Below are 17,028 nucleotides of genomic sequence, written 5' to 3'. Positions count from 1 at the left end.
CAGTCAATTGCTTTACATAAATGGAACTAAAAACAAAAGCCAAGGTTTTAACAAAATAGATATTTCAAATAGTTAGTTGGCTGAAAGCTATATTAACCCATTATAACAATAATGTTTTATATCAAAACTGATACATTAATTATTCACGTGATATGATTGTATGAACATATCTTTTCTCATCATAATCACATAAAAATAATAAATCTAACGATAATAATGATAATCTCTAATTGTATATTAATATGAAGGGCCCAAATAGAAGAATGTAGGTTAGCAGTAGGCGCTCCCTCGAGACCCTCTTTTATATTATCTCTAATTCTAAGTTGGACTTATAATACAAAGTGAAATCATAAAAGGGAGAATTTGGTACTTTAATCTCCTCCCCACATCCACAAGCAACAAACAAACAAGAGTACACACCACTTTTTCTTAAATCTTTTCACTAAATTATATATCAGAGATTATGCTCCAAAAAAAATTCAATTACATATACGAACATGTTCTTTTGATAGCCAGATTCTATCTAACCTGTTTTGATCTTTATCAACATGTTTAATTTAGGGTTAATAGGTGACTAAACTTTTTTTAGGATCTCATTACACTATTAAGGTATATTTCAACTGTATAAACTAGTATCGAATCCTAATGGTACTCAATATGATATTCAGTGTGACAAAATTTGTTCATTTAGGTTTATCTGACGCTGACATCTAATATTATTATCCAATCGAAATGCATTATAATAATATAAGAAGAAAAAAATTATCATATTAATTAAATACAATAAAAAGTAAATTACATAAAAAGCAAACTCAATACTATTTTATCACCTTGAAAAAATTAACCCTTTATTCTATTACCATGAAAAGATATTAAATAAATGAAAATTATTTTTGACATTTGTAAAGAGAAAAGAACAAGATAATTTATGTTGTTTGCATACGAAAAAGAACGTAAACAGTATACATAAAAATTAGGTTTGCTTTGGATCCATGGGGTGGGGTTCTTGTGGACATTGGAGTTGCCTTTTTGAAGTCATAGTATGCAGTAGATATATACTATTACTGTTGCTATCTCTCTGCATATTATATCTTTTTCTTTATTTTTATTAACTACCTTTTTCCATCTTTACACCCTCATTTTGAGTCATCTTTTACTGCTCTCCTAAAAGTTATAAAACATAAATAAATATATAATAAATAAATAAATATTAGGAATCCTATGTAGCAATTGTATCATACAAATACACTTTTATCCATGGATGTTGGTATCATAAATAAGAAATAATAGGAACCTTTTTGTTTTATAAGGTAAATCTCTTAAAATGTATGAATTTTCGTAGAAATTCTGATTTTCGCAGTCAAAATAATAAAACAATACATGAGAAAAAAAAATTACATATGACATCAGCATACGCAGTCAACCAAGGATTTTCACAGTCAACACCCCATAACCACATCGTTTTGGCAAAAAAAAATTATAATTTGGCACATGATGTCATCTTTGGTGGATGACGTCATCTTTGGCAGACCACGACGCATTTTTGTGAAAATTGTGGTTAAAAACGATCATTTTTACTCTTTTGTGGTAAAAACATTTAAAAAGTGGTTATTATGGATATTTTCTCTTTTCTTTATTGATAAATGATGTTTTTAAAATATTTAAGAAAATAAAAGTATATTTTAAGAAATGAAAGAAATAATAAATAACTAAAATCTCGTAGAAAGGTTAAAACGTAATTAAAAAAGAAAACTTTATTTCCTCGATTTTTTCTAGTAAGTTATTCATTTCTTTTTGTATTAAATCAAATGAAAAGATTTATATATATAGTTTACCATAAATCATTTACCCATTTTATAAGAAACTCATTTTGGAGGTGGGTTCGGGTTAAAAAGGGGAACATACCCATTGCAGCCTGCAAAGTTCTAAAGAGAAAAAAGAAGAAACCAAGTATGCAACCATTAGGCCCTCTTCTTTCTCTTTAACATATTTCAATAAAGAGAGGAAGGGGTAAGGCGGAGCCACCACCTGCCACCACACTTTGAATAGACACCACCGTCTAGGATCCTTCTTTTTTTAATCCCCATCATGCATCATAACTTGTATGATAACAAATGGCAGATAAAGAAACCATGGAATCACTCAAAATACAGATCAAAAGCATCCATGGTGTCTCCTACTCCTGCCACCCTTTTTTAATGTTAATAAAATTGTCTTATTTTAAGCCCCCACAACATAACACACTTCCAAGGTTGTATGCTTGCATAAATAATTAATGCTTCCTCAAAAACTTCAACAACAATATGGAGTTTCAATTCCAAGATAGAACCATGTGGACTAGTTTAAAATTTGCAAGAAAAATTAACCTTTTTTTGTAGAAATCTATTCTTATTTTTAAAATGGTCACAAATGGATTGTTTTAAGAGTTGATATGAGTTTGAATTCCAATATGGATTAGGGTTCTTGTTAACATTTGGCTCTTATGTGAGCATATCTAGTTGGATAACGTATATCTGATTTACGTCTGACATGATGTTATTAGGACAGAACTCTGTGGAGCAACTTAGAATTAGCAAGAAAAATAACCCTTTTGTAAAAAAAAATTCTTATTTTAAAATGGTCACAAATTGATTATTTTAAGAGTTCAAGTTTCAACAACTGACATAAAAAGTTCCAATTCCAATATGGATTATGCTGCTTTGTGTTCTTATGTCGGCTCATCTAGTTCGTTAATATATATCTGAATTACATTTTACGCGACGTTTTTCGGACATAATGATATGGTATTAAGAAGAAAAACTTTTTTTTATAAAGATTGGTTTTATTTTAAAATGTTGATAAATTTGTTTTTTATGAGTTGGAGGAGAATGATTGTCCTTTGGCTAGCTAAGAGGGAATGTACTTGGGAAAAGATATTGCATATATATATATATATATATATATATATATATATATATATATATATATATATATGGTGAAGTCAGTCAATAATAACAAGTGAATGTACTCAAATAGATTCCTTTCCAACCTCTCAAATTAAAGGGTCCTTCCAGGCTTCCATCACTACTCACTGACACATAAAACTGTTATGTATTTTGATAATGTTACATAAGTACAACTACTTAATGTATAGGATTACAAGTCATTGATGCATGTAAACCTATACTTCCCTCCACAATACGTGATAATGATATGCATACTACCACTGTTAACTTTTGTTCTCTTTTAACACCCGGTCTAGTTTTAATGCATGTCAAATAAAATACAATATTTTATATTTTGTAATGTTGTGTAACAAACGGGCCTAAAGGGAATTATGGTCCAGCTTGTTGTGAGACTATATATAAAGGAAAACAACCAAAAGATTGGTTTAAACTTCTTAATGATAGAAGTCATATTACATGGAAAAAGGGAAAAGCTAAATCCAATTGTTTGTGGCTTTTAGGTTTACTATAATTATAAGGGTATGGTAGCCCAATGGGTCATCATAGTGGAGAAGACTTGGGTCAAATTAATGCATCCAATAGGCTTTGTGGAGTTAAAAGTCCATTAGGAAAAAGAAGCCCATGTTGTATGTAATAAGCCTCAAAATGCAAGGACATAGTATGATAGTACATAGATATAAACAAACCAAATGGGATTTGGATATACTTGCTATATTATAATGCAAGTGTTATGACATATGTCATGGCTAAATTTTCGAAGTCTTTAGCAATAGTAGTAGCTTTAAACTTTCAAAAGTAGTTGTGTGTTTATTCCATAAATGTTACCACTAAATTCTCTAATCATCAAAAAAAAAAAAAAAAAATGAATGATCAACATTTATTTAATAAGATTTATTGAATAAACGTACAATTAGGGTCCGAATTCTCCACTGTCATTTAAAAGTCAAAATAGGGATATAGGCCTCTTCCATCTATCTCTGGGCTAGCACCCAATTACCGGTGTGATCATGTGTGGATATTTGTAGAGGGCTTTGTTGTTGCTATCTAATGTATCCTCATCATTAGAAAGTTGTGGGGTACGTGAACAAGCATAAATAAATTTGTAAATTGGAGATAAAAATTAAATGGTAAATTTCTTTTCTGCAAACGCAAATTACAGAAAATTTTGATACCTTCAATTACTAAAATATCAAATGTACATCAAATTTCAACACCAAGTAACTTCTTAAACATAAAATTATACCATCCATATATAACCGAAAATCTTGATCAAACTGCAATTATGAAAATGTACATACCTCTTCTGATCAAAGAATACCCACCACAAACCAGATTCAAACCTCAACTTCCCAGTGTCATATAATCGAACAGGTGGTGTGCATAATCGAAAATCAAAACCCTTTAGCCCCACCGCTCTCTTCCAATTCATCAGCACCTTTTTTCTCAACCATTGATAAACAATACTTGGCAATTTCTCTAAATTTGGGGACACTTCTTAAATCAACCTTAGTTCCATCTTTTAAAGTGATGATCACATCACCCCATTCACCAATAAACCTTGGTACAACTTGAACATCTTTGACGACTTTATATGAAAAATCACTCCTGTCCTGACCCGTTAACCCGGATATCACGGTGACCCGTAAGTTTGTGAATCTGTATCGCAAGAAAAACCCTCTGAGAACTGCGGCTAGAGTGAGTGGCAGCCAAACGAGAGTGAAACCCAGGAGGAGATTTGCTACGAGGTCACCGTAGTGTGCTCCGCCGTCGAAAAAGATGGTTTCTTGGGTGGGTTTGGTGGTGGTGGTGGTGGAGATGGGTTTGTCGGTAGGGGAAGAAACGTGGAGTTTGGTGGATAGTCTGAGAGTTTTAAGGGATGCGGGTTTTGTGAAGGAGGATAAGGTGGAACGGAGGGTTTGATGGGCGATGGAGGTGGTGGTCGGTGATAGGAGGCGGGTGGTGGTCGTGGTCGTAGCAGTGGCGGCCGTTGCCATGATGGATGTGGTGGTTTTATCCTTTAAGGATTGAATGGTGATCAGTTTTGAAGAGTTTGAAGTGGAATGATGGTGTGAAGAAGCCACGTGGCAAGTTCTACGCCAATTAAGCTGGGAAAACTGAAATGGATTAGTTTGGGACTTTGGGTGCGATTTATGGCCCGGAGTGGGGACCACGTGAAATTCCATAAAATACAAATCTATCTGAAGCAATCTTACGACTTGCTTATATATTTTTATAGAAAAGAGTAAATCAAATTAAATAGTAGTTTTTTTATAGAACACAATTCTTTTTAATAAGCTCATAGCCTCAAATTACAATTCTTAAAACAACTTTAAACATGCATAACAATTATATAAAACAACATAAACACACGTCTTACTAAATCTCGAGGTTATCTTTCTCATACTTCATATTATTCCCAAAGAATACTACAAGAGTTAGTTTACACCAAAAAGTTAACATGGATATAATAATGTAGTGGGTTTAGTTTATAGATTACATGATTGTCAAAAAGAACATTAATTGGTTGTCCTACGCTATAATTTCTTTCTCACTATAAACGATATACAGTGCTCGTATGTATAAAGGTACAAACCCAAAAACATGTGAAAAATGAATGAATCTTATGAATGGCTTTGAAAACCTCCTACATTCGGGTCATCAAGTTGTTTTCACCCAAAATGAAAACCTGTTGGCTTGTAAGAGTTGGTTGAGAGAGTTGGAAGCTTTAGCCACGCAAATACACCAGCAGCAAGGGCACTTACAGAAGCAAGAACAAATGCTGGAACATTCCCTCCACCAAATAACGCATCCCATGGGCCCGCACCAAGTGACACCACCATCTGTTCATCATTATAGCACAATTAGCTAAGAAAAGAAAACAACCATTAAGAAAGAATCAAGCTACCTGAGGTATAACGATTGCAAGATTTAGAACTCCAATTGCCAATCCTGAATGCCACATCAAACAAACAAATAAAATAAGCAGCATATGTTAAGTTGCGTTTATAGGTGACAAATTTTACCCATTTATAGGTGAATGAGTCAAACTGGGTTAATATTTATGGGCAACTATTTATTGACTTAGCTACTCAATTATTATTATAATAATCAAAAAATAAAATATGCTTGAAATTTTGGTACAAACCTTGGCCGCCACCTGTATCAGCAGTCAATTCTGCGGTGACAGAGAAGGGAACACTGTAAGTGATCTGCAACATACACACAAGTTAAAACATAGTAAAATACTTACATTTACTTATAAATTAAAAAAATTATAATAAAGAAGATGATTTATTTATAATATTGGTGTTGGAGTGTATACTTACAGCAAGGGGAAGACCAAGAATGGCGAAAATAACCAAAGATGCATTCTTGATTGCCTCGTTTTCTCCAACAATTTCTTGATTTCCTCGAGATTGTTTAACAGAAATTAAGGTAATGACAGCTGTCCCTGCCATGCTGGCAAACACAACAAAGTTGCTCAACGCCCACACTAATCTTGAACCCATCCACTTACACATTGGCTCAATCAGGAAAGAGCTGATACCAAGAACCACCTGCCCAATACGTAATATGGTCAGACAAATGATTATAAATATGAATTAGTGATTATTTAGAATTTGAAAAAAGAAATAAAAATGTAAAACTCTTGTTCTTACTGAATTCAATAGCAAACCAAAAGCACCTTCTCTAACACCTTCATCATAAGCTTGAACTTTAGCAGCATCCCCTTTTGGGTCCCCATGATAAACCTCTCTCCCCATCCAATCCGTATCAAAAAGAAAAAAAGGGAACCATGACAACTGCACATGTACATATATAAAAAAGTAAACAAAAGCAAAATGACCATTTTACCCTTAGTTTCATTTTGAAAACTTACCCATGTGAGAGCCATCACAATAAGCACTGAATGCATCCCTACTGGTAAATGGCGTAAGCTGGTCAACAAGTTGACCAAAACTGCCCCTGGATTATCATTAAAAGTTTCAACTTGATCTTCTTCTTCTTCAACCTCAGATGATTTAGCAACTTTATGGTCAACCGAATTTGTCAGAGGTTTTGACTCTGAATTTTCAGACCCAGTCTGCTGATGATTGTTAAGAAGAGGAGCAGAATCTGATAACTTTTTATGCTGTTTTGGTGCTAAAGGGATCTCTTTTGCAAAGTAGAGTGTCACCAGTGTGCAAAATGTAAGAAAAATCTGCAACCATGCCATTGCCAACAACATGTTTTATATCATTTAATATATTCCAATTTTCCATTTGTTAGTTAGAAACATCAGAAGGCTTTTTGTTTGTTAATTTATCAACTTTTAGATATATTTATATTTAGCTATTAAAAACTCACCACTGCAACTAAAAAAGCTGCCTTCAAATTTCCACATGCCTCACAACAAGCTCTACTTTTCAAGAAAGGAAACCACCTGCCATGGAGAATGATCAAATTAATTAGAAAAAGCAATGAACAAAATTCAAATAAAACTTTCTGATAAGAAGACTTCCAATAGTTGTTAATGGATAATTTACCTGTGCCAATTTCCACTAGAACCAGATAGAAACCCTAAGATGTTTCCAATCGCCATCCATGAGCAAAATATAGCATTTGCTGAGTTCCTCTGATCAGGGCCTATCAAATAAATGAATAAATATTATTATTAGCATTTCTAGAGACATAACATAAACATCATAAGGTGAAATTATTAACAGATTTGGGTTTAGGGTTTTGGTCTATTAAGATTGAGGAATTCAGAAAACTTGACACATACCTGCTAAATCAGCCAGGAGAGCTCGAGCAGGGCCCTGAAATTATTGAAATTGTTACTTTGCATTTAAAATAATGGTTTAAAACACAAGTTTAAAAAAAAAAAAAGGAAATTTTTTTATAAATTGTTACCTGAACGGTGTTATTAGCAAGATCCAGCATCCAGAAACCTATGATGAAAACAAAAGCTGCTCTTGTTCGTGTACCTTTATACACACTGCATTATGTAATTATGTTATATACAATCAATTATTATGAAATATAATGAGAGATATAAACTATAAAGAAGAAAGTGGAAACCTGCAATGTTCCTTTGTATCTCCAATCAAGTATCCAATGTCTGCAGAAAACCCGATAGTTATCACCTAAAGTGAAAAATGTAGTTCAGTGGATACAAAATATAGTAAGATAAAACTGCTTAAAAAAATATATTTATGTCATGTGAATGCTCACAGCAATTGATATCATTAGAGATCCAACTAAGATAAATGGCCTTCTTCTCCCATATTTAGAAGTGCATCTATCACTCCAAATACCAACACAAGGTTGAACCTGAAAAAACATATGATAATTTCAGATCAATTTACAAAAAACAAGAAAAAAGAAGGAAGAAAAACAATGTTTGTTTAGTCGTTATAACAGCAGAATGTTTGGTACCCTAACATAGAGATGCAATTGATATCAGGGGTGATTTTGTAATTTACTCTTATGAGAGACATAGGATGATACGTGTCCTGTTCATTGAACCATGTGACTTATATAATGATTGCATAGATATTATTATATACTGATGAAGTAAAAAGTAAAAAACATATCAGTGTCAACATATGCATGCATGTGATCCAGTAGGGCCATTTGTAACTAATGGGCATGTATAAAAAAAGATTTTCTAGCCTTAAAATATCAGAAAAATAAAAGAAATACAGATAACGAAAGTAACTAATTCTATTTCTACCTAATATGCAGCAGTTATCAAAGTATGTAAGTGCAACCATAATGGTATGTTGACTTACCACAAGACCTGTAATGGGCCCACAAAGCCAGATAAATGAAGAGAACGCATGCCCTATTCCAAGTGTCTGAAACAAACAAAAAGTTGGAGTCAATAAAAAGTTTGACCACCAAAACAAAATAACAAACTAACTTGACCTGTAACTGATAAAGACAAAGTTATCCCAAAGGTAAGTCTTGCTAATGTACCAATATTAATATGATATGATATCAGTTAACAGATATATGTTGTTTCACGTTGTAATATACCCATTTTTGTGGATCAAAGTTAATACTAGTAATTGCACAATGCATTGAAACTTTACCAAAAAGGGAACTTTTTATTCAGTTTAAGACATTCTCAAAAAGGGAATAATTGAGTTAAGTTTGGGACTGAGAACGTACCAACTTTTATATCAACACCAATTAGCCCACTGCCATTCCATTAACTTTTAATTGATATTGACTACTTACTCTACCATTAACATTAAGAACAACTTACACATTTGCACCTAAATTTGACAAGATCACCAAAAGAAATAAGTGAAAACAAGTGAAGGGATAAGAGGCATATGCATATCCATATTAGTTCAGTCTTTTCTTTCCTCTTTCAAGTGCATATCATCACATTAGTTAAAACAATGTTTAACAGTCTTGAATCTTATTTATCTTTTTTTAAGCAGATATGCTATTTGCAAAAGAGGTCTTATTTGAAATAACAAGGTGCAATACAAAATATTTTATGATTCATCAAAAGGGCTCATGCACCTTAGAGGCCAAGCTACTATTCATCAACATCATGGGCATTAGCCAGTTCAATGATCCAATCTGTTAAAAAAAACTTTTAGTGCCTAAGTGCCCCATTAACAATTATGCTCCCCAACCTGCATAAAGCCTAGGAGCCTTGGTGCATCAGGCACTAGCTCTATTCCTGTTCAACATGACCTTCTCATACGAATCCTTCATAAAGTCATGCAGAATTACCCAGCTAGGAAGTATAGGAAGGAGACTGAAAATTCATTTTCAGTTCAAATTAGATATGAAAGTAAGTTCTAATCAACCACCATCATCGTGAAACATGCTTAAAGCACCCAAACTTACACTATGCAATTGAGATTCCTCTTCAAGACTTACATTCCATGTACACAAAAAATGACAAGTTACAGATAAGAGCAAGTTATGATCTCTCAACCACTTAGATTTTCCTGAGAGAGGAAGGCATTATGTGTAGGTGTGTGATGCTGTGTGCATGCACCTAATTTCCAGTAATAGTTATGGCCTTGCATATGTCATCAGTATGTCACCTGCATAGATAAGTAGTCCTATCTTGAGTATTTTTGGTCAGTTGGGCAAAGCCACAGCATTATACCAAGCCTCTATTTCCTAACTCAAATTTCAAGTACCCAGAATTGGAATTTCCAACCAATCTCATCTCTAAGGTATCATGAATCCCGGATATATTAAGTATGTACTATCTCAAAACCCGTAGTTTAAGCATATAAAAAATCAAACCAAATATGCACCACATAGCCTAATAAGTTTACAATCACCAAGTCTTTATTCAGGCAGTTCTTTCTCAATCAGGAAAGGGATAAGCGGATTAGAACCCTCGACAAGCAAGGTATTATCACCAGGGATCTAATCTAATCGCTATACGTATATTCAACCTAAGTGCACAAGCTTCAATGGATGACAGCGGACACACGCAGATAAACGCATAGACATATATCCATCTATTCATACATTCACCAAAACTTGCTGTCAATATGTTAAAATTAATAGAGAGACCTGGATATAAGGCGTAAGAAGCGAGAGTTGCAAAGCCCAACCAAATTGAACTCCGGCAGCCACCGTACAGCTCAAAATCAACGTAATCAAGCTACAATTCTCCGTCGGCAATCCTTGAGGTGAAGAAGAGGAATAATTGGAGCCATTTCCATTAGAAAATCTATTCGAATTATCGGATTCGATCCGTGGATCAGCTTCTTCCTGGAAACTCATCATTTCAACCTCCGCATCGGCATTATGCTTGAGGTTTTTGTAAGGAACACGGATCGACACCGAATCCATCGCCTCTAATTCAAACTCGGATACACAAATTACACATTACACATTACAGTGAAATAGATCTGGAGTTGAGTTTGAGAATATATGTTGACTTTTAGCGGCGGCGATGAAGACGTGGAGTTTAGACGAAGTGACCGACACTCAACCACGGTCAAATTTGGCCGGAGGGATATTTTACTTTGGATCGGCGGAAAGTGAAGTATGATGTCGGCATCGCGGTCGATGAGTCTTTTGCAAGTGGCCCCATTCGGATTCCAATTTCTTTTGTATGCTTACTTCAAGTTTGATTCTATTCCATTAAAAAGGGTAAATATTTTTATGACAAAACTGCAAAAATGGTCCCTGCGGTATTCATTTTTTTGGGGTTTTAGTCCAAACCACAATTTTTTTGGATTCGTGGTCCTTTTAGACTAGTTTGTATGTGAAAATAGTCCCTCCGAAAATTGAAATGACTATAATACCCTTTGGGTATTTATTTTTCATTTTTCTTTCATTTTTTAAAATTTAATATTTATTTATTTATTTTAACAATTAACAAATAATATAGGACCTCTCTCTCTCTCTCTCTCTCTCTCTCTCAAAAAATAATCATGTATCTTCTTCTTCTACGTTTGCTTTTGCCAGAGACTCATCACAAACCATAGATTCATGTTTCTGAAACATGAGCTTTTTCATCAGGATTCAACAACCCATCATCCATAATCTTGTTAAAAGCCGAATTACAACCACCATTAACATCATTTCCCTGCAAATACAAGAAATTATGAACTTTTTAATCAAATTCAATAAAGTTTCAGTAATGGGATACCTGTAATTCACAAGACTTATGCTTTGTAACAATTTGAGAAGGACGCCTATGGATATCTCACCCAATAAATTTACAGATAACTCGGCCATAAGCTCTGTGTGATCTAATCTTCTTCCTTTTTGCAATGGAAATTGAATGTTCAACAAGAGCAACACATTCTTTAAACTTTTTCAACCTCTTCAGATGCTTCTCATTCACTACGCCACAGACCAGACATGAAAACTCACCTCCATCACCACAATGCTTTCCATAATAACCCTTCAATTCTTCATCATCGATAAACATTTTTCAAAAGAAATCGTACTCTTTCTCACTAACATCACTGTCTATTTCATCCATATCGTCGTCTTCATCATCGCTACCGCTATTTCTGGAATAAAATTCTTTCACAACCTTCAATGCCCTTTGTTGGACCTGGTTCCAGTTGTGGTTTTCTAGTTCTTCCGGTGTTAGTAAAAGAGTTGTTTGTTGTGGGTTAGGTTTTAGCTTCAATTTTGGCCATCAAAATTGAGTTTAATTGAGGGGATTCGGGAAGAGGTTTCACCAACCATTCGGTGTCGGAGAAACTGTCGACCTTCTTGGGGTTCCTGGGTTTAAATTTGGGGATTTTCTTGTGTTTCTTGAATTGAGTGGGAGTGACAGGCTGTAGATTTGTATAGGGTAATGATCTTGAGGGAGGGCCTTGGTGCCAGAGAGAATGGAGGTAAATTACTTCGTTGGAGAGATTTTAGCGAAAAAATGAATCGATGAAGGATCCAACGCTGCGTTGGAGAAGAAGATTGATGAGGGGAAGTATTAGAGAAGAACGTCAAATGAGCACAGATCGTGCATTAGAGAGAGAGAGAGAGAGGGTGAGCCCCACTTTATTTTTTTATTACAGTAATATTAAAATAAAGGATAAAATATTTAAGAAAATTAGAAAAACAATTTAAAAGGGCATATTAGTAATTTTAAGTTTAACGGGGACCATTTTCCACATAGAAACATGGTCAAAAGGACCATGAAGCCAAAAACATCGAGGTTTGGACGAAAACCCCAAAAAAATGAATACCACGGGGACCATTTTTGCAATTTTGTCTATTTTTATTAATCCTTATATTTTAAACTTATATTCAATTAAACGTTAATATTTCTTTTTTAGCAATTAAGTCAAAATTACTTGTTATTTAATCAATTTTAGGAAAGTAGAAGGTTACCCGATGGACAACCCGTAACACGCTTGTATGGCATCGTGTGTGGCATGCAATGTGAATAACTTAGGGTTTTTAACAGGCGTTTTCATATGTGAAGGTAAAAATGAGGGTTGGTAAGAGAAATTAGGGTTTTAATGTGTAAATATCTCGTCTCTAAAATGTAAATCATACACCGTTATCCATCCATGTAAGCTGATTTTTTGGTAAAAAGTATGGCATATATTTTTACTTGCATGGGTATTTATGGAGGAATCTTCTGAAACCAGCAAGACATATTATTATTGTGATGAATACGAGAAGAAAAAGTTTGGCGTTGATCTAATACATGTCAAGTTGGAAGAGGATTTCAAAGCACAAGCTAAGGAGAGATGCAATGATGTTTTCTTATCCGTTTTTGAGATGAAGACGTTAACATTGAACCTGATGGTGATGAGTATGATGAAGTGGAAAAGAAATTTGTTTATGAGGACGAAATTGATGATATATAAGGAGCTAATGTGCGTGATTTGGGAGATGAGGATGGTGTACATTTGGTCATACACAATCCAACAGTAAAATGGAATAAGATGAAGTCTTAAAAGGTACCGATCACCACATTAATTGAAAATTTGCTTGACAAATTATATTATAAACAATGATTATATTTTAAGGTTCGTAAAGTGTAACAACGTTCACTTAGTTTTTGGACATGGTACAAAGAATGATAGAGTTCAGTGTACATATAGACTTCAAGCTTCCTGGATGACTCGAGAAATATCCTTTTAGGTATAAACAAATTGTTGACAAACACAAATGTGTTAGAAAATTCAACAATGCAAATTTAATGAACCTAACTTTGAGTGCAATATACTTTGTGAAGGATTTGATCAGAAAACAAAAATTGAAATGTAAGGGCATGCAGTTAATAAATAAAAGCAAGTTTCATTGTGAAGTGTCTTGGTCTAAGTGTTACAGATAGATCAAGGTATATGGCAATGAGCCTCATACAAGGTAAACTCACAAACCACTATTTTAGGGTGTGGGATTACTCTCACGAGTTAATCCACTCAAATTCTGATAGCACCGTCAAAGTGAGTGTCACTATTAACACGGATCAAACCACATACTTTCATAAGATTTAAATAGGTTTGGATGGTTCATTCTTAAAGGTACATGTGAAGGAGAGCTACTTACAGTAATTGTCACAACCCGAAAATTTCTATCTTGTAAGGTCAAAACTCATCAACCAAAGGTCAAATTTATAGGTTTCTAAGCCTAGTATAAGTCAAGGTTGTGTGTTAGGAAGTGAACCACTAAGGAAACAAGTTAGGAGTATTGCATTCGGGCCATAAACCTCATCAAGTGAGGTTCACGGCCGCAAAACCATGTTCACGGCCGTGAACTCACCTTATATATATATATATATATATATATATATATATATATATGTGTGTGTGTGTGTGTGTTTTGGTCATTTATCCTTCATTTCTTCTTTCTTGGCCGTGAACCACCCCATTCTCTCTCAAGTATCATACTCAAGAACACCCTTTTTGTAACACCGTAAAATTTCAAACAAATTTTCACATTTTTAAAACACTTTATTTTACAATATTATAAAACTCATTGTTTCACATATCCAAACATAAGTCAAAATCCCAAGATCATATCATATATAAAACTCCGCGTGTGTGTGTACTGATCATGCCGGCGCCTTCCCGCGATCCTCACTAGTACCTGAAACACATAACACAAAACACTATAAGCACGAAGCTTAGTGTAACGCCCGCAGATCCGGGCTAGTAAATTTAGAGATAATAGGGGTCGAAAACGACTTTTCAACAAAAGATTATTTAGAATAAATAATCTTAACCAAGTTGTAGAATATGTCTCAAGGGTTCCGTACATATGAAGAACGCCGAAATCCGAGTTATAACGAAGAAGTTATGGCCCGTCGAAGTTTTACGGCAAAACCGGCACGACACCGGGAAGCGTAAATAGTGAATTTACGATAGAGCGAGTTTTAGCCTCAGCGATCTAAACGAAAGTCGTAGAATACGTTAAACCGAGAGCGTCCATAAAAAGAACGCCCAAATCTGACTTCGTATGAGGAAGTTATGATTTTTCGAAGTTTCGGCTTAGCAGTGTACAGCCCGAAGTTCGAATATTAGATCGAGCGGTTTTTAGCTGACACAACCTAAACGAGAATCGAAGATCTCGTTAATAGTAGCATAACGATAAAAAGACAGACGAAAACGGACGTCGGATGAAGAAGTTATGAATTTTTAACGGACCAATCCTGTCCCGGCCTGTTAAAAATATAACTTTTATAATAAAGTCAAAATTAGCCGACGAAGTCTAAACGAAAGTTGTAGAGTACGTTCTCGCCTACGCGTGGATATAAAGAACGTCAAAAATGGAGTCCGTATGAACGAGTTATAAAATATAATAGCATATTTACGTATTAAAATAAAGTATAAATCATATATACGTATACATATATATACAAATGTATATATCATTAGAAAGGTATCGACGATGCGGTCATTATAAGACTATTGTTGAGTATTTTCGACATTAGTTTAGTACAAAAATCGTTAAATCTATTTAAAATACTACTATGAAGGGGTGTTTAGTCGTTTATATAACTAAAAGGTCATTAAGTAATTATGGAGGGTAGTTTTTGAAAATTCAATTAGTATAAATAAGAGCATTGGGCTCTCATATTTCTTGCACCATTCTCTTGATTCAAGAGTCTTTCTCTTCTTATCCCCCGAGCATTTCGGTCCCTCGTGATTCGACTTCTCTTTCTGTAGTTTTAGTATAGTAAGGTGAGCGTTGAAGCGCTGCACGAATCTTTCTAAGAAAGATTTGTTGGATTAATGTCTAAGTCCATAACTATATTTGGTATGTACTTGACCCGACCCGACATGGTCCATTTGGGTTGCACTTCACCGACACAATTTATATGGATAGTCTTTTGAGAATAGTATATTTATGATTTATATTAATATATTATAAGTTCTAATATATTAATATGGAATCATATTATTTAATTAGTGTTGATCAAGAATTAATTTAGAATTAATTAAGTGATCAAAAAGAACTAATTAAATATGGACTCTTATATATATGGAATGGGCCAAGTTCATTTAGGTTGGGCTAAGCTTTCATGGATGGTCCATGGAGCTTTTAACCCATGGATCCTATGTAAATGAAAGGTCATGGGTATTAGGGTTTACATGGATGTAACCCTAATCCTCCATAATATATAAAGGGGTCCTTGGCTCACAAAATTGGAACAAGTGTGTGAAAATAAGAGTGGGCCGATTTTAGTGTGCATACATATTCTCTCAAGTTCTTCCAAGGTGTTTTGGTGATTTGTGATTCCATTTGAGGCTTCCACACTATTGGGGCTAAGCTCTTAAAGCTTGAAGACATCAAGCTACATCAAAAGGTATGTCATCTAACTAGAACTTTGTAGTATAGGTGCTTCATAATATGCTAGTTAGGATGAAACCTTGGAATAGTTAATATTTGCATGTATAATAGAGAAAACATAGATCCAAGGTTTATAGGGTTGCATGTACACCATATGAGTGTTAGAATGCTAAAAACCCAACAGTGGTATCAGAGCCATGGGTTGTTTTCTATTATATTGATGCAAATGTTTTATTTTCAAGTTGAAAAAAAAAATATGACGTTTGTCAAATTTTAAGATAATTACTTGTTTTGTGAAAAACGAATTATTTGTAAAATTTGAATCATTTGTTATATGGGTTGAATTAGGTCAAATTTAGTAAAAGATAAAATGATATGATTATTTTATTAGTTTTAAAAGTTTGATCTAAATGTTTTAAGGAGTTACATATTTTGTCATAAAATTTTGGAGCTCAAAAGTTTTTTTTTTTTAAGTTGTGATCGTAAGGGTTTTTGAAACTTCCATAAGTTATGGATATGAAAGTTTTTGTTTAAAAAAAAAAATTTGATTCAAAGTTTTTATGGAGTTACAAAATTTGGTGTTAATGTTTTAAAGAATTCCATAACTTGTTCTTAAGTTATGGAACATGGAAAGTTTCATCATAAAACACCATTAATTCCATAAGTTATGGAATCCAAAGGTTTTCAAGAATTACAAAACTTGCCCTCAAGTTTTGGAATTTGAGAAAAGTTTTTTATGAAAAAAAGAATTGAATTCTAAAACTCTTGGGTTCATAACTTAAACAATTAATTAAATGGTTTTAATTTTGAGTTTAATAATTGGAATTATGATGTTTTGTTGAATAGT

The 17,028-nt window shown here is 33.7% G+C and overlaps 2 protein-coding genes across 4 annotated transcripts; both read right to left on the bottom strand.

Moving 5' to 3' along the window:
• Window positions 1-4,059: 4,059 nt before the first annotated feature.
• LOC145132432 (NAD(P)-linked oxidoreductase superfamily protein) lies at window positions 4,060-5,035 on the bottom strand. Its single transcript, XM_079067209.1, has one exon. It carries the CDS (start codon window positions 4,937-4,939, stop codon window positions 4,337-4,339), a length of 603 nt encoding a protein of 200 aa, XP_078923335.1. The 5' UTR covers window positions 4,940-5,035; the 3' UTR covers window positions 4,060-4,336.
• Window positions 5,036-5,384: 349 nt separating this feature from the next.
• LOC145132431 (sucrose transport protein SUC3-like) lies at window positions 5,385-11,018 on the bottom strand. 3 transcript variants are annotated; one of them, XM_079067205.1, is made up of 14 exons: window positions 10,485-11,018; window positions 8,720-8,785; window positions 8,160-8,258; window positions 8,007-8,071; window positions 7,839-7,923; window positions 7,711-7,744; window positions 7,472-7,571; window positions 7,293-7,368; window positions 6,826-7,146; window positions 6,605-6,748; window positions 6,272-6,502; window positions 6,091-6,154; window positions 5,851-5,894; window positions 5,385-5,785 (listed from the first exon to the last, which is right to left on the bottom strand). In XM_079067205.1, the coding sequence occupies exons 1-14, from the start codon at window positions 10,764-10,766 to the stop codon at window positions 5,615-5,617; spliced, it is 1,782 nt and encodes a 593-aa protein (XP_078923331.1). In that variant the 5' UTR covers window positions 10,767-11,018; the 3' UTR covers window positions 5,385-5,614. The 3 variants fall into 3 exon arrangements, with proteins under 3 accessions (XP_078923331.1, XP_078923332.1, XP_078923334.1); XM_079067206.1 differs by lacking the exon at window positions 10,485-11,018 and adding an exon at window positions 9,102-9,293; XM_079067208.1 differs by lacking the exons at window positions 8,720-8,785; window positions 10,485-11,018 and having other exon boundaries at window positions 8,007-8,046; window positions 8,160-8,246.
• Window positions 11,019-17,028: the final 6,010 nt, after the last annotated feature.

Source organism: Lactuca virosa, chromosome 8, assembly GCF_052849685.1.
Source record: "Lactuca virosa cultivar CGN04683 chromosome 8, Lactuca_virosa_CGN04683_v6, whole genome shotgun sequence".
Lineage (NCBI taxonomy): Eukaryota > Viridiplantae > Streptophyta > Magnoliopsida > Asterales > Asteraceae > Lactuca > Lactuca virosa.
Note: the sequence above shows the minus strand (reverse complement) of the source record. Positions and strands in the feature narration are given on the sequence as shown.

Coding starts and splice junctions, on each gene's coding strand:
- LOC145132432 (XM_079067209.1), bottom strand. CDS start 4,939: ATGGCAACGGCCGCCACTGCTACGACCACGACCACCACCCGCCTCCTA.
- LOC145132431 (XM_079067205.1), bottom strand. CDS start 10,766: ATGGATTCGGTGTCGATCCGTGTTCCTTACAAAAACCTCAAGCATAAT. Junction 7,369..7,471: donor TCTAGTGGAAATTGGCACAG/GTAAATTATCCA, acceptor TCTCCATGGCAG/GTGGTTTCCTTTCTTGAAAA. Junction 6,749..6,825: donor TTGTGATGGCTCTCACATGG/GTAAGTTTTCAA, acceptor GTACATGTGCAG/TTGTCATGGTTCCCTTTTTT.